Below are 17,784 nucleotides of genomic sequence, written 5' to 3'. Positions count from 1 at the left end.
TGTACCCAGAATAGACATCTAGAAGCTCTTTAAACAACCAAGAAGTATTTGTTTGCATGCCCATGAGTCCCTTGTGTTCTTGTGGGCCTGAAGAGATAAGAAACTGGAAACACACGCCTGCCTAAAAGGAGTCTAGGATTTATTATAGCTGGGGAGCCTTGGCACTTGAACTCGTTACTACATGAACAAGACAATAAAATAAAGTGTTCAATTGACACTTGTGGTGGTAATTAGACAAGAGGCCAGTCTATAATAAGATGCTAATTGAGCAGGCCAGGCATCAAGGGCAGGAGGTAAGGAGCTGCTGCTAGCCACCCGGAGGCAACAAGGACCTTACAGAGACGGGGTTGATCTGTCCCACCTAGCCTTGGATCATTAAATAGTAGAAGCCGGTGATGGAATGCTTCAGTGCCGTGCTGAGTCTGGTGCTGAAGTCGCAGAGAGCTCTTACAAGCCTAGCAGAGGAACGAACATTTTATTCCCCACCCAGAGGTAGCCAGTTTGAGGTCTTTTCCTGTTTATTTTCACAATTAGCCTAGCACCCCAGAAAAGTAAAAGTGAACTACTGTTTTCCCTGTAGATCTGTTTCCTTTTAAATACTTTGAATTTGTCCTGCTTGTATCTCGTCTTAAACGGTAGTCAATGTAAATAATCTGTCATAGTCTGGGCAGCAGGTCTGTGTCTGTCTGGCTGTTCTAGAAATGATAACTTGGGATTACAATGACATAAAATTGATAGGAATACATGGGTAAAGCTTATTTTCATTTAGGGGAAGGGTCTTCACGTGTTGTTTTGAGAGGATGGTAGGCCATTCCCTATGTCTTTCGTTAGGATATGTATGAGCCAACGAGATCATGAGTCCTGATTAGTAAATCTAGAAATATTTAAACACACACACACACACATACCCTGATAGCCATAGGAAGTAACAGAATCTGAAGCAGAAATAGAGGAGGAGTGATGTTGGATATTGACCTATTGGGGAGGCGGGGGAAGAGGCTAATTCTATGCTGCCTCTAGTTGCTTCCTATTTTTGCATTTTTAAGTCATTCGCCCACCTCTTTGGAAGCAGATTTCCAGAGACAAATGGCCAGGTCATTCCTGGCTCTGAAGTTGCTGTGAACTGTGATTGTGAGAAGGCTACAGTTGTATGTCCCACCTGATTCCATCGTTCTTCCAGGAAAGGCCAGGAAAACTCCATTTTTTTCAGTCTCCTTCCAACTGTAACCTTCCTAGTATGTAGAGACTCTTTCGATTCTCTGGGCTACCTCATTCTCCGGGGTCACTGGGGATGGAATGCGTCTGGGTGGGATTGATTTTTTACCTTAGGAAAATTAGCCTAGTAGGACAAGTACAGTCCTGTTGCAACGAGTTTTAACTTTGCTATGCAAAAAGTGTGTGTTTTTAAGCCAAGAAATAGTAGCCAGGAATCTAGAAAGGCAGGTTAGTTAGGAAGATAAGGATCTGTAGTGGAAAGACTATGGGGCATCTAGTCCAATGATCTGGACTTCACCACTAATTTGCTTTGTGACTTTGAGCAAGACAGTTAACCTCTCTGTGCCTCATTTTACCCTAAAAGGCTTATCTTACTGGGTTGTAAAACTCAAAATAGATCCTGGATATTCAAAAATTTAAACATTGAAAAATGGTCACGTTTAACTTTGGATTTTTAGGCTTCTCTCTTTTACCACTTTATAGTGTATTTTGTGATGTATTTTGATAATGTTTTTCCCACTCTGAAAACATTGAAATGAACAAAAGGGAATGGTAATTAGATGCCATATTAAATTGAAAAAAAACCGAACATGCTTAGGAAAATTGCTAACAATTACTGGTGGGCTTTTTTAATATTAACAAAGAATAAGGAAAGGAACTTAAGGGATGCTTTTGATAAAACTATAAAATCCAAGAAATTAACAAAGGAAACGCTGAATTTGTTCTGAGGATGAAGGAAACAGGCTCTCATCTCTGCAAGGGCCTGAGCAGGCAGCTCAGTCTTCCCTCTTGTTTTATAGATGAGGAAGCCGAGTCCCAAGGACGGCAGCTGTCTTACCCAGAACCATGACGTCATGAGCACGACTGGGGCAGAACTTTGGCCTCTTGACTCCAAGCCACCTCCATTCTGTTTAGCACTAGCCTCCCATCTGTCTTCAGAGCCCTCCGACAGATGCCAGAGAGCACCTCGCCTGGAAGGCAGGGCCTGTGGACTCGTAGAGCACACTAAGTCCCCTTTCCTTGGTCCCAGGGTCCTCCCAAGGCTCTGCTCCCACATCGTCACTTACAGTGCCAGAGATGAGTAGGACCAGCAGAGATCTGGAAGCGAAATGGCTTCCCTTCTTTCTTATTGTTTTTGCCCCAGCTTTATTGAGAAATAATTGACATACATCACTGTTTAAGTTTAAGGCGTACAACATGATGGTTTGATTTACATATATCGTGCAATGATTACCACAGTAGCTTCAGGTTCTTCTCATACAAATACAATAAAAGGAAAAGAAAAAGGAAAAATTTTCCTCGTGACAGGAACTCAGGATATACTCTTAACAACTTTCCTATGTATCATACAGCGGTGTTAGCTATTGTCATCATGTCATACATACCTATTTACTTAGTTTATACTTGGAACTTCATACCTTTTGACCACCTTCCTCCAATTTCCTCTCCTGCCACCCTCGCCCTCTGGTAACCACAAGTCTGGCATCCTTTTCTATGAATTTGGGTTTTGTTTTTTATTTTATGTTTTTTGTTTTTTGTTTTTTTAAGATTCCACATATATGTGAGATCATACACTATTTGTCTTTCTCTATCTGACTTATTTCACTTAGCATAATGCTTTCAAGTTTCATCCACATTGTCACAAATAGTAGAATTTTGTTTTTTATGGCTGAATGATATTCCTGTGTGTGTGTGACAACTTCTTTACACATCTATCAGTAGACACTTAGGTTGTTTCTATGTCTTGACTAATATAAATAATGCTGCTTTGAACCTGGGGGTATAGATATTTTTTCAAGTTAGCGTTTTCATGTCCTTTGGATAGGTTCCTGGAAGTGGAATTGCTGTATCATATGGTAGTTCTATTTTTAATTTTTTAAGGAACCTCCACACTGTTTTCCATAGTGGCTGTACCTATTTGCAATCCCACCAGCAGTGTATAAGGGCTCCTTCCCTTTTCTCCACATCCACGCCAGCTTTTGTTGTTTCTCTTTGATGATTGCCCTTGTAACAGGCGTGAGGTGATATCTCATTATGGTTTTAACTTGCATTTCCACTATAACTAGTGATGTTGAGCATCTTTTCATGTACCTGTTGGCCTTTCATGTATCTTCTTTGGAGAAATGTCTATTCAGGTCCTTTGCCCATTTTTTCAATTGAGTTATTTGATTTTTTTGCTATTGAGTTGTATGAATTCTTTATATATTTTAGATATTGACTCCTTATCAGATATATGGCTTACAATCTTTTTTTACTTTGGTTTACAATATTTTTTCCCATTCCATAGGTTGTCTTTTCTTTGTTGATTGTTTCTTTTGCTGTGCAGAAGTTTTTTACTTTGATGTAGTCCCACTTGTTATTTTTGATATTGTTTCTTGTGATTTAGGTGTCATGTCTAAAAAATCATTACCAAAATTCATGTCAGAGAGCTTTATTCGTATGTTTTCTTCTAGGAGTTTCATGGTTTCAGGTCTTACATCTAAGTCTTTAATTCATTTTGAGTTAATTTTTGTGAGTCCATTCGGGTCTATTTTCATTCTTTGACATGTGAATATCCAATTGTCCCAGTACCGTTTATTGAAAAGACAATTTTTTCTTCATTGAACATTCTTGGCTCCCTTGTCAAATATTAGTTGACCAAATATGCTTGGATGGGCTCTTGATTCTGTTCCATCAGTCCAGTTATCTGTTTTTAATGCTAGTACCATACTGTTTTGATGACTGTAGTTTTATAATACAGCTTTGAAATCAGGAAGTGTGATGCTTCCTGCTTTGTTCTTCTTTCTCAGGATTTCTTTGGCTATTTGTGAAAGAGACCATTTTACTTCTTTCTTTCCAGTTCTGATGTCTTTATTTCTTTTTCTTGCCCGATTGCTCTAGCTAAGACTTCTAGTACTATGTCGAGTAGGAGAGGTGAGAGTGGGCACCCTTGTCTTGTTCCTGATCTTAGAGGAAAAGCTTTCAGCCTTTCACCATTCAGTGTGGACTTGTCATATATGGTTTTTATGATTTTAAGATACGTGCCTTTTGTGCCTAATTTAAAAATATTTTTTAAATCACAAATGGATGAATTTTGTCAAATGCTTTTTCTGCATCTATTAAGATGGTCATGTGACTCTTTTCTTTCATTCTGTTAATGTGATGTATCACATTGATTGATTTGCATGTGTTGAACCATCCTTACATCCCAGGGATAAATCCCGCTTGGTTGTTGTGTATAATCCCTTTAATGTGTTGCTGAATTTTGTTTGCTAGTATTTATAGAGAATTTTTATATATATTATTCATCAGGATTTTGGCTTGTACTTTTCTAGTAGTGTCCTTTTCTGGTTTTGGTATCAGGATAATTTTGGCCTTGTAAAATGAGTTTGGGAGTGTTCCTTCCTTTTCAATGTTTGGAAGAGTTTGAGAAAGATTGGTGTTCATTCTTTAAATGTTTGGTAACCTTCACCAGTGAAGCCATCTGGTCCTGGGCTTTTTGGGGAGATTTTTTTTTTTATTACTGACTCAGTCTTCTTACTAGTAATCGATCTATTTATATTTTCTATTTCTTCCTGGTTCAGTCTTGGTAACTTACATGTTTCTAAGAATTTTTCTGTTTCTTTTAGGTTGTCCTGTTTGTTGGCATGTAGTTGTTCATAGGATCCTCTTTTGATCCTTTGAATTTCTGTGGTATCCATTGTAATGTCTCTTTTTCATTTATAGTTTTGGTGATCTGGGGCCTTTCTCTTTTTTCCTGCATAGTCTAGCTAACAGTTTGTCAATTTTGTTTATCTTTTCAAAGAAGCAACTCTTGGTTAATCTTTTGTTTTTCTGTCCTCGATTTTATTTATTTATGCTCTATTTCTTTATTATTTCCTTTCTTCTGCTAACTTGGGGCTTGGTTTGTTCTTTTTCTCGTTCCTCACATTTTAAAGTTAGGTCGTTTACTTGGGATCTTTCTTAATTCTCAGTGTCAGGGTTTATTGCTGTGAACTCTCTTAGAACTGCTTTTGCTGCATCCTACCAGCTCTGGGATGTTGCGTTTCCATTTTCATTCGTCTCGAGAAACATTTTTATTTCCCCTTTAATTTCTTCTTCGATCCATTGGTTGTCAAAGAGCACCCCTCCTTGGAGCCTGGCACCATCGCGGTAGCTGGTCCTCTCCTTCTCTGCCCCAGCTCCCCCCCCTTTCACATCCCTCCAAGCACTTTTGCTTTTAGTCCCTAAAAAAACCCGGCTCTTGCCTGGGTGATGTCACAGTGGCTGCATGTCTGCACATGGCACAATGTGGGGTCAGGTGCTATTTTCAGCACCCTTAGGTGGGAACCTTTGCTGGCGGGTCTCTGCCTAGCATGGGTGGGCTTTCTCTCAGAAGAAGCAGTGTGCTAGAACTTGACCCCACAGGAAATGTTTCCCAACAGAAGATTTTAGGGACTCGATCTTAGAGTGGCTCCCGGCTGCAGCTTCACAGCCCTCCTGCTTCCTAGGTTAAGACAAGATCAGTCTTCTGAGTGTGGGCTGGTGTTCAGCCAGGGCCCCACCTAAGAGCACAAAATGCATAAGTTCAGGCCTGTGGCCTGTGAATGTCACTGCATGTGGCCCACCCAGTAATGCCATCTCTGCATAACCATGCGCGGGCAAGAGAGCCAAACTGTAAGTAACCCAAGGTCACTGGCAGACACGTCAGTGCCACTCCCCTTTTGTTTTCTAGTTATTGGACAAAATGAATGGTTGTAGTGAGTAGCTGAAAGTAGGCTCTGAACTGAGAGCAGGCTTGGGAGTGTATCCTGTCTCCATTGCTTCCTAGCAGTAAGAACTTAGACAAATCTTTCCCTGCCTCAGTTTCCTCGTCTCTGAAAGGGGGTGGAAACTCGAGATTTATACCTACAAGACACAGGGGACACGAGAGTCAGATGGGGTGAGATGTATCTAGTGGACAGCCCAGTGGCTGGCAGGTAATAGACATTCAGGAAATCGGGAAGAGTCGGGACCCCGCTCTGCATTTAGCACGCCCCACGCGGTGGCAGCAGCCAAGCAACGTGCCTGTCTTGGAACCTACCCTGACAGAGGCCAGAAGGCAGTTTGGTGTCAAATAGGATCATGCACCCAATTACTAAGGGTTCCACATCTATGAGTGTATTGCACTCGTTGACAGATAGGAATTGGCTAGCTAGATCAGTAATACATTGTTGCCTTTATAAAGATTTTCCTGCTAGGTTGCAGACTTCCTGGAAGGAGGAGTTAATGCAGGAGATGGCAGTAAAAGCAAGTAGCAGGTACCACCTGCTGGACCTGAGAAGGAAGTGAGCCACCTCTCTAAACATTTTATGAAAAACCAGTTGACTCCTTGAGCTTAATTTTTTCACCCATCTGTAGAACAGGCTGGACCAGAGTTTGAAAGAGATCAACTAGCCCAGCAGAAGTATGGTTCATTAAAGAAACAGAAGTAAAATTACAGAAGAAAGGATATTATTATTATTTTTTTTAAAGAATGGGTATTATAGGCTCCCATAGCTACTGGAAGGAAAGTCATTTCTTGGATTTTTTTTTAAAAAAGAGCATAGAGCTTAGAGATCCAGTCCTTCCCTCTCACTTTAGAGATGACGTTAAAACTAAGTTGAAGAGACTTCTCAGATCCATCAGATGTGTGCGAGGAAGCAGGAAGTAGAACTTATATTTCCTGCTTGATCTTTCCTCTTCTCCCTCCTTACAAAAGAGCAGCACCAGCAGCAGCCATGAGCTGTTCTCAAAATGTGGACTGTGGTGGCAAGCAGAGCTGGTTTTGAATCCTGGCTTTACCACTCCCTCACTATATGACTTTGAGAATATTACCCCAAACCTCTGCACCTCACACTTTCCATCTATACAATGAATAATAAAAGCTACCATGCTAGGTTGTTGTAAGAATTTGAACAAGCCGCTTTATATGAGTCCTCAATCACAATAGGCATTCGGTAAATGCTGGCGTCCATCTCCATTCCTACAGACAGCACTGAGTGTTTTAGACAAAATCTCAAATGGGCTTTGATGTCCTCTTCTGTACAACAGAAGAATGTGACTGAAATCTATTAGATGGTCTCTATAATTTGGATAGTGATTCTTTTTTACCAGTTACTCTTACGCGTAGTCTTGTTCTAAAGTTGCCTCATTCATTTTTCTCATTGTTGCAATATGCAATAAAGCACAGCCATAGAAAGGGGAAGTGTTACCCAAACGAGTGGTAGTTTCTACTGATCCCCAATGTTTGTATCACATATTTTGTCGTCCTGTATGTGGGCGTGTATTTTTTAATAGTTCTAGAAAGCTGGGAGGTGGTAAACGAGCCAGCTGTAGGACAGTAAGTATTTGTGTAAGTGCAGGAGCTGTTGGCCTCCGTGAGCCGTCCACATCCCAAAGCTTTTTCTGAAATGAAGACCCGTTGTTAGGAGTCTGAGCGTGGACACGAGTGGTTATATAAGACGTGGCCAGTTAGGAGGCAAGAAGGCAAATTTAACCCAGCACTTCCCAGTTCCCTCAGCGAACTTCAGTGTGTATCGGGTTTGGTTGGGAGGGTGCAGTATTTCCCTTTTTAAAGGTTTTTGTTAAAGGTTGAGTGTGACAGAGGCAAGAGGCAAGAGGGAGGAGCAAAGATCTCAGGAGAGGCCAGCAGCCTCTGCCTGTCTGGACACCTCTCTGGCCTGACAAGGTGTGCTGCGGAAGATAAGGCACCTTTCCCTTGGACCACACCTTTTGGGAAAAGTTCAGTGACTCATTCTGTTTTTTTATGAAACATTTCAAATACAGTGATTCATGGTTCATTCTTTGTTTTTCTGAGAATCATCTAAAAATGGGTATAAAATTTCCAGTCCTTACACAAATTAAATCAAGGGAATTGTGGCCCAGATAAATTAACTTGCTGCTTGATCAGATCCATTTCTAAAGCTCCCAGGCCCGGCCCTTTGTTTGTCTTTGAAGTCTGGTAGGGGCGAGGGGCGGGGAAGTGATGGTGGGGCAGTTATTAATTTATTAATTTAAGGAGGTCCGGCCTGCGCATACTTTGGTGCTTTAGGTGTATCGCTCTGACATGTGAGAAGCTCTAAAAGAGGCAAACACTATCCTTAAGACCATAAGATTTAAACCAAGGCGGTTATTGATAGATTCATGAGGTTGAATTTCAGTCGAGAATTACAATAGAAATATCAAAAAAAGACGCTGCCTTCTTTCAGTGGACCTTTTAAGTGGCTGTTTACTTAGTTAACGAGTAAAAATTAGTTTATGTGAGAATCTCATCTTTAGGGCAAGTTCAGGAGGATACCAGACCAGCCCCTGAACAATGTTCCAACATAATACTAGATTTATTGAACTATTAAATGTTCACCTGAAACAAATGTTGACCTAAGTTAAAAGCCTCCCGTTTGAGGGTTTCTGCTACCTTGCTGACATGCATGACATCTGCTAAGGAGTTGATGAAATTGAGTTTCACCTATGTAGTTCCTACTGTAGAGACCCAGAAAATTTAATCCTTTAATTTTTTTTTTTTTCGAGTATTTCTATGCCAAAGGAATACCTTATTCTCTAAGCCAGGAAAATAATTGCACCTAATTCTGAGTTTATGAAACCAGGCTGTGTACAGATACTTCATACGGGCCTGTAAATCCAGCCCCCCAACCAGCACCTCCACCCTCCCTGCCAGGCCCGCCCCTGCCTTTGTCTAAATAGTACACTTCCCCTGGTTCCAGGCCCTGCTGAGACCCCGCCCCTTCAGAAGTCCTGGCCTGAAAAAAAATACCTCACTTCTGGTAGGGAGGGTTGTTTGTACTGGGGGAGGCGTACTATTTGCCTCTCTGTTGGGCCATTCATTAGAAACCTATGTGTTAGGATTGTCTGTTTTACGTATCCATTTACTCAAGAAATACTGATTTGAGCACATACTCATGCCAGATACCAGGCTACGAAGCTAAACAAATGGGACTTGCAGGTTAGTAGGAAGAAAGCAAGACCGGTCTCACCAGGTTGGGAGCTGGGAGCTGGGAGCGGGGAATGGCACGGCCTGAACAGGGCAGCACACACACGTTATTGTCCTCGTTATCCCTTGTGTGTGAGCCCCTTGCACAATTCCTTGTATTTAGTGGCTGCTCCATAAATATCTATTTGAGTTGAATTGAATTGCAGTGAGGACACATTAGAGAGCGAACAAGGCAGGGGAAGGGGCGGAGGGGTAGGGGAGGGGGAGGACTGGAGGCTGCCCCTCTCTTGAGAAGGGCTGGCTGGCAGGAGTGGCACTGGGGGTCCTGGGACACACCAGCCATCTCGTGTGCCGGCCCCAGAGGCCTGAGCAACCGGTTCTGCCCAACTCCTGCACGCAAGGACTCGGTGAGGAGTGGGTCACTGGGGAAGAGCCATTCCTCAGCCCCAAGAGTTGGAGTTTCCCTCATTCAAAACAGAAACGGAAAAGAGCTAAATATCTGCCTCTTCTGTCGTCGTTAGGGGCAGAGTGAAGGGAGTGTATACGTTTGTTTCAAGGTGGATTTTTTCTCAAATTTCTCAGATTTACAGTTGGCTAATTTAAGGAAGAAATCCTTGTTGGAAAGCTTTCCACTGCCTTGGGTGAGGAAAGCGGGGCTGAGGGTTAAATAAACACTTTACAGCCGTATGCCTTGATTGGTTTTGATTGAGATATTTCGAAACGCTCAAGTGTGGGTTGGAGTGTGTGCTTCAGTTCAGCGGCACTTAGTGTCCGGCTCTGCTTTCCCAGATCACAGGTTCTCTCTCACCAGTGAGGGACGATGGGAAAACAGATCCTCTGTACACTCTGGTCCCACGTTGTGCAAGGGTGGGGCATTCTGGTTACCTGAGTAAGAGGTAACCTATATTGTGGTCCTACTCGGTGCACCTGCACCCATCCACGATGTGGCCACAGCCCTGAATGTAAGCAGACGAGGCTTTCACGAGGCGGGGCTGGCGTCAGAGCCCGTGCCTGTAATGAACACAAACAGTGAGCGGCTGCCACGTGCCAGGCACTGGGCTGATGAAAAGACAGGTCCCCCGCCCGTCAGAACGGTGTGGAGGGAGAGCAGAGCGGGTGTCTCCTGAAGGCCTGCCACCTAAAATGAGTCCCCTTCCTTTACAAACAAACAGATCTAACAAGATTTAGTTTTATTTGCTTTTCCAGCCCACAGCCAATGAGCAGCAGTAAACAGAGGGTGTGTTGGGAGGGTTGGTAGCTGTAGACACAGAAATGACAGCAGCCTGAATGGAGGAGGAACACAGTGGGTGTGAGGCGGCCAGCCCAGCGAATCCCTGTACCACCTGTGGACACCGTTACCTAACACGCTCCAGTAACTGATGTCCCTGGTGATGACTAAATCCTTCCGAAGAAATGGACGGCTATTGTCCTTAAGACAGGAACAGCTATATCTTTACTTTTGTTTTTAAGACTTCCATCTTAACCTGCGTGGTTAAAATGTGTTTCTGCTTAGGAACGAGCCACAGTCCCTGGGAAATTTATTTATGTGGAAGGGCCTATTCCTCAGGAAAACCACACATATGAAACATAACTCTGGTTTAGGAGAGCCATTGCCATATGTAGAGTCAAGAATGAGCAAGTGTCAGGATAGAGGATAATCATCTACTCTGACTATAACCTGAGCATAATTTAATCACTAGAAGCATCTAAACAGGAACATTGCTCTGAGATATATTTTCAGTGATCCTCCGTTTCTGAAAACCACACCACTGGTGATCACTGAAGAGCAGTTTGATGGCGTACACAGGTTATGGTAAAATGACCGGTGGCTATGCTGCCATAGATGTGGGTAGGGTGGTGTGAGCTGTAACTGACCCTCTCTGTCACACTGAGCTGTTCTGCAGGAAAAGCAGGAGTAGGGCTGGATCTCAGTTTTTTATCTGTGTGTAACAACTTCCTAGAACCAGGGATCAGCATCCTTCTATAAAGGGCCAGAGAGTAAATACTTTAGGCTGGATAGTCGTATAAACTCCAGAACTACTCAACTCTGCCATTATAATGCCAAAGCAGACATAGATAATATGTAATTGATGGGATGGCTGTGGTCCGATAAAAGTTTATTGGTTTAGAGCTGAAATAGTAATTGTGAGAACATAGGTGATATACATACACATCTATATGGCAACAGGTAAAACCAAGAGAATGGTTGCATCTGGAGGTTGTCAAAATGTTGAGCTTCAGTCAGGTTTAAATCATCATGGGATTTCAGCATTTTGTTTGGGTTGAACAGAGTTTAGAATTTTAGAATTTGCTGGGCACGGGTCAGGGTCCAGAGATATCCCTGGCCTGTGACTTCCTGTCCTGTTTGGTGCTTCAGAAGATATCCCTGCCTTTTTTAATGCCCCTGGGATGTCAGTGGCAACACTAACTGCCACTGTCTTCTGAAGAGCACAAGATTGCTTCCTTAGAAAATCCTGGTCGATGGACTGTCGGGAGCCACCGCTTTTACTCTGCTTAGGAGTGTCATGACTTCTTGTTCACCAGTTCCCAACAGCATGTGATAGTCACTCTGAGTATTTGTTGAGTGATGCTTCTGTGGACAGGTACATGGTTCACATTTAACTACCTTTCAGTCATTAATTCTCTGCCACCCTGGGAATGGAGGGCCTGGCCTTATTCTTTCATTATTAGTTTGTACAACGTTTCACTCTATCAATTCGAGTAGTAGTTACTGCTCTGCCCTCGGTGTTCTGGACACATCCTTACTTTTCGTGACTGTACTCTCTCTCTCTGTTGGGGGTGAGGACAGTGGAGCAAGAGGGAAAATGGACAAAAAGGAGGAATAACCCAACGCAGCCATTGCGAGCTCGCCCTCGTGTGTAGAGCCGCGGTCTTCAGAAGAGCTCACATAGCCAGTGCTGCTTTTGAGTGATTTCCTCTGCCGTGAAGTGGCTTGAGTTTTCAAAAGACTGAGATGTCACTTGCTGTGCTGCAGTCTGTGCTACGGGTGGCTTTCCCATGGCACGTACATCTGGTAGTAAACTTGAGCCATCATCGTTTCTAACTGAGAAACCCGGTCGGTGATGCAACAGGCCACCGAGTTTAAGAGAAAGAAACAGAGGAGGGACATTGCTGTGTCTTGTAGCACGTGCTGGGGACAAATAGACTTTAGTTACTGATTTGTAGTTATTTCATTGCTGTCTCCAGAGACTCAAGCCGCAGTGTTAGGAAGAAAAGACGCGTTGCCCAGCGCTTGTTTCTGAAGGAAGAGAGAGCGCGCGTGCACAGTCTGTGCTATGTGCGGGGCGCTGCCGGCCACAGCGTTCAGCACGAGCACCTCCCACCCCCTCCGCCCTCACGCCAACCCTGTGCGGAGATGGCTGGGGCTGGCATGTGTTCTTCTCACAGGTGAGGAGACAAACACTCACGAAGCCCCACAGCCCGGTGGTGGGGAAACATCTTTGGACTCGTGTCCAACGTTCCTACACTTTGCCCGGTCACCCCCAAGGGGAACAACTCACAGAGGCTCCTATTCCCGGAACAGAAACTGTTTTGGCCACAGGGCTGAAAGCCTGGCTTGTTTCAAGAACTAGCCCATCTGACCGACTGTTTTGCCTTTGTCACTAGCTAATGCAGGACAGTTAGAATGTCTTAACCCTCTTCCCGCTCGCCGCCAGTGTTAATTTAACACGATGCCTAGGAATGCTACATTTTCTAGGATTTGACATTTTCAGCTATCGAGAATTACTATATTTTGTAAATGGAAATACCACTCCTAAAAACAGAATACTATACATAGAATGATGTCATTTGTTTCCAAAACTATCGATATACTAAAGTGATGTGAAAATATTGGGGGTGAGGTCAGGACCGTAATTCACAAGTTGTCTCGGGGTGAAGGCTGCAGCCACAAGCGCTGCTGGCGAGTATTCTTGGGGCGAACGGGAAAAGGGTCAATGGCTGCAGCTTACCGCGAGTCCTGCGTGGCCACCGCTTTCCTCCCACTCGTCCCCGTTAACCGCAGATGGCCTCAGCGTCGGTTTCTGGCTTGTCCGTGCTGTCACTGCTGAAGAGAGTGTCCCCAGTGGGCTTGGTGCTTCCCCCCGACCCCACCCCCATCTCTTAGGTCCCAATTTGAACATATCCGTTGAGACACTGTCTGCCCAGTAGATCCGTAAAAAACGAGACCTGGTTCTAGTCTGCTCCCGAGTCGGTGAGCTTTGCACGCTGCCACTGCCCCGGCTGCCACTGGGTAGGGCATTAGCCCCGTGAAGGCTGTGGGCAAGGTGGCCCTAGTTCACAGAGGCTGTTAATGCTCAGAATAGGGCGGAGGGCTCCCATTTGACATGAACAGAAGGTTTAGGCAGCTTTTCTGCGGGAGGGTCACACACAGGCACCTGGCTCACTTTGGAAAGGTAATTTTGTCAAGTCTCCTTGACGACAAGGTAACTCCTCTGGGTCTTTCTTGTCTTCCAGATGTCAGTATGGACAGAATAGCTTATGATGCTTACCCCCGCCCACCACTTCCGAGACATTGAGCGGAAGCCAGAATACCTCCAGCCGGAGAAGTGTGTCCCCCCTCCCTACCCTGGTCCTGCGGGAGCCATGTGGTTTATCCGCGACGGCTGCGGCATCGCTTGTGCCATTGTCACCTGGTTTCTGGTCCTCTATGCGGAGTTTGTGGTCCTCTTTGTCATGCTGATTCCATCCCGAGACTACGCGTACAGCATCGTCAATGGAATTCTGTTCAACCTGCTGGCCTTCTTGGCCCTGGCCTCCCACTGCCGGGCCATGCTGACGGACCCCGTGAGTATGTCTGGGCTCGTTTTGACTAGCCCACACTCTCCCCTTCTGGTCCTGGCATGGCCGCAGCCTGCATGCTTCCCCTGACCTCAGGAATGTGGGCGACAGGAGGGCCAGGGCTGGGGTGGGAACGTGAACTCGGGCCCCGCTGAGGGGACACCGTCTGCCACAGCCCGTCTGTCTTGGGCGAATGGTACCATACGTAAATTGGTGCGTACGTTAATGGACCTGCTGTGGGAGGGGTTTGGTCCAGGGGAGGCCTCACCTCAGCTAGAAAGGTACAGTCAGATGGCTGTGGAGCCTGGGCCAGGTGACAGAGTGGAAGACAGCTGGGGGTTGGGTGGAGACAGCCTCACAGCGAAGACAGGACTAGAGCTAGGTGGATTTGAAATTAAAGCCACATCCAGTTCCAAGAAGCAGCCCAGAAATGGCCTTCACTTTGGGTGAGGCTCATCTTTTTCTGAAAAGCTGGACAAACCTGTTGTAGGCCAGCAAGTGCCTCCCGGTGAATACCTATGGGTAAGGCGGTGGCGTCCTGCACCTTGACTTAGCTAAATATATCAAGCTGTGCAAGTGGCTCTTGAACATCATGTGCCCTGCTATTAAATCCTCTGTTCCTGTTCGTTATCTCGTGTGGGAAAGGCAAGAGTGTTATTTGATAAAGATCTCCTGTAGCTTGTTTCAATACGTGGGGTGTGTTTAAATTAAGGGAAAACATTCTAGTGGCGGTGGCACTGGCCACACGGATTTCAGTTCTGTGAGCCCCAGGGAAAGCTCAGAAAAGATACTGGGTTCTGAGCTAGTTCCCGTCTCGGGCTCCATTTCTTGCTGGTTCCGGCGGTGGAGCGTTACTCCATCCCCAGGGAAAGCAGTTTCCCAGTTCAATTACATGTCAGCTGCTGGTCCAGACGGCGCCTCTTCTCATGCACGTGCCGGGCAGGTCACACACTGGCGGGCAGGTTGTAATCGGAGGTGTCCCAAATCACAAAGGTATAAAAGAGTTTCCCCATTAGCATCAACTCGGTCAGACTGGAAACAAGTTCAGGATTCATTCAGAAATGTTTATGATGCCCTTGCTACAGGGGATCCAGGAGTAAAAGATACTATTTTGCTCACCTTATAATTTAGTTTCTGTTAAGCCCCAGGCACTGTTCCTACCCACCAGGGTGCCCTCTGTCTAGAAGAGCAGATGGGTGAGGCTCGCCCTGTGTGATGAAGGCTGTAGCGGGAGGAAGCAGGGGTTGCTTGGTAGAACAAGGGAGGGGGGACGTTAGCCAAGCAGGGGTGGCTGCTTGGAGGAGGTGATGCCCAAGCCATTTCTCATCGGAGCAGTGTATATAATCAGGGGACGGGGAGGGCAGTAGGGCAGGAAGATACTGACTACGTTCCAGGCAGAGGGAGCAGCATGCACCAAGACACAGGAATGCAGGCGTTTGGCTCCTCCTGGCACCCGGGAGTTGTTTGGAGTGGTGGGAACTTAGGAGGAGAACGGGTCCGGGTTGGTGGTGCTGGTGGGGCTGCTGAGGGGCAGTCTGAGGCGCCTGAGGATGTTAGAAGAGTGAAGAGGTCAGATTGTCGTTTACAGACTGAGGTTTGCTCTGGCAGTAGAGAGGGGGAGCCCTGGGGACACCGACCACGGATGGGGTACAATGAATGGCATGTTCGTTGAGTGAGAGCTTTACCACCTGAGAGGTTCCATTCTGAGCAATGGATGCCGCTGTGAGCAAGGGGACCAAAATCCCCGCCCTCCTGAAGTTCACGTCTTCACACCGGGGTCAGGCGGCAAGACAGACCGAACGAGGCAATTTCAGGAAGCAGTGAGTGCCGTAAAGACGATGAAACAGTGTGATGGGGTGATGTGGTGGTGACTTTTCCGGGGCTAAGGGGGACACTTTACATCCAGGTGGTCCGAGACGATCTCTCTGAGTGACATGAAGTTGCTAGTCAGGCAAATGAAAATCTGAGGGCAGAGCCTTCCAGGAAGAGGAGGGTGGAGGTTCGAAGGCCCCGGGGTGGGAGTGCTTGGCGTGTGTGAGAAACAGGGCTAAGACCAGGGTGACTGTAGCATGGTGAGTGGGGACGAGAGGGGCTAGCAGAGGTGGAGTGGACTGCAGAAGCCAGATCGTGCAGGGCCTTGTGGACCAGCGAGAACTCTGGTCTTTATCTAAATGCAGTGGGAAGCTGTCAGAGGCATGATGCGACCTGCCTTGTGCCTGGGATGGGAGTTCGAAGGAGAGCAGATCAAAGCAGGAAGATGAGAGGTATTGCAGTGGTCCCAGCAAGACGTGTGGCTCGGATCAAGGTGGGAGCCGTGAAGCTGGAGAGAAGCTGTGGGATTTGGATATATTTTAAGCCACTATTTCTCAAGCCTGGCAGCACATTCGAATCCCTTGGGGAGCTTTTAAGAAGTACTGATGCCTGGGCCCCACCCCCAGAGACTCTACTGTAATTGGTCTGGGGTGGGCCCCTGGGTATTGGGATGCTTTAGAGCTCCCAGGAGTCCCAGGTTCAGCCAGGTCCGAGACCTTACGTTCAGCAGAGCTAATAGAATGGACAAGAATAGAGAGTGTACCTTCCAGACTCTTTTTGGCTCGTGCAGCTGGGAGATTGCTGATGCCATTTATTGAATGGTAGAGTTTGGGGAGAACAGATTTTGGAAAAGAAATCAAGGCTTTTGTTCTGGCCAAACTGTGTCTATACTGCATGTGAGCAGAGATGCTTGGTGGGCAATAGATAGCCAGGTCTGGGGCTGGTGGAGGTCAGGATCAGAGAGTGGAATGTGGAGGTCATTGGTTTCCAGAGCCATGTGAAGCAGGGAGCTGAATGTCCGGTGAGATGGGGGTGGACAGGATTCCTCCCTGGCTGTCCGCACATGTGTGTATTCTTTTACCTCCACACTGACTCGTGTCACTTCTCCAGGGACCTGCTCAGTATGGCCCCTTGCAGTTGGGTGCGGGAGAGAACAATCCTCAGTATGGTATGTTGCTCAGCTTCTAGTCCCGAAGGGGTGAGAGCCATAGGCTCTATCCCGAATGCCAGCCAGCTGGTTTTGCTGGTGGCCTCAAAGGAACCTGGGCAAAAAAAATGAAGCACCTGTCAAATATTGACCATTGTAAGGGGAGGAACTCAAAGCATGTCCTGCAGACAGGCAGCATCTCAGGCTCTTCAGGCCACCACCTGCCTCTCCCCACTCCCACCCAGTCTGTGACATCTTATGCAAAACCTCGCTTGTAAACAGAGAGGGGGAACTGCAGCTGCTAGCCGCTGGGGCACCCTGGGCTGGGGCACCCTGGGCTTCCACGGAGCAAAGGTGGGAGCCCAGATCTCACACTAAAAGTAGATTAAGTTAAAGGTTCCTTATTAACACCACAGGTGGGGGGCTGTTTTTAGAAAGGCGTCACTGCAGGGTTCTAAGTAGTTCCCTAATAGGATTATAGTTTTTTGTATCTCGAGAATGCATGTGAGGTATAACTTGTGGAAAAAGTTACATCTTAAGGTTATAAATAATGTATAACAATGTATACATAGTATATCATTTTGGTTTCTTAGTATTACAGGTTAGAAAAAAGTCTTACAGCCTCCCCCCAAAAGTTAATTACCACTTCCAGCTTTGAAATTCCTATTCCAAATATAACATCAGAACAGTTGCAGCCACCAGAGCTTTCTGGACCATTTAGCAGTCATTTAGTCAATGGCTCACATAGTAAATGGGTCCACGTGGAGTTTGAGCGTAAAGGAGAAGTGGGAAATGACTCACGAATGCATAAGCAGCCCCCTCAGAGGCGAAGCTCCCGTTCGAGAAATGGGATACAAGGGAGAGGCCAGTAAAGAGAGGAAAG

General features: G+C 45.9%; 1 protein-coding gene across 11 annotated transcripts in view; it reads left to right on the top strand.

The window, feature by feature from the left end:
- ZDHHC3 (zDHHC palmitoyltransferase 3) overlaps positions 1 to 17,784 on the top strand; it is a 47,844-nt gene that overhangs the window by 2,990 nt on the left and 27,070 nt on the right. For 7 of the 11 annotated variants that reach the window (XM_039837508.1, XM_039837510.1, XM_039837503.1 and 4 more), the window contains one exon: positions 13,619 to 13,948. In XM_039837508.1, coding sequence (XP_039693442.1) covers positions 13,643 to 13,948 — 306 coding nt within the window. In that variant the 5' untranslated portion in view covers positions 13,619 to 13,642. Of the gene's footprint in view, positions 1 to 12,349; positions 12,551 to 13,618; positions 13,949 to 17,784 lie in introns of all 11 variants that reach the window. The other 4 variants (XM_039837506.1, XM_039837507.1, XM_039837504.1 and 1 more) reach the window with 1 other exon arrangement.

Source organism: Pteropus medius, unplaced genomic scaffold, assembly GCF_902729225.1.
Source record: "Pteropus medius unplaced genomic scaffold, Ma_sr-lr_union100, whole genome shotgun sequence".
NCBI classification, from domain to species: Eukaryota; Metazoa; Chordata; class Mammalia; order Chiroptera; family Pteropodidae; genus Pteropus; species Pteropus medius.
Note: the sequence above shows the minus strand (reverse complement) of the source record. Positions and strands in the feature narration are given on the sequence as shown.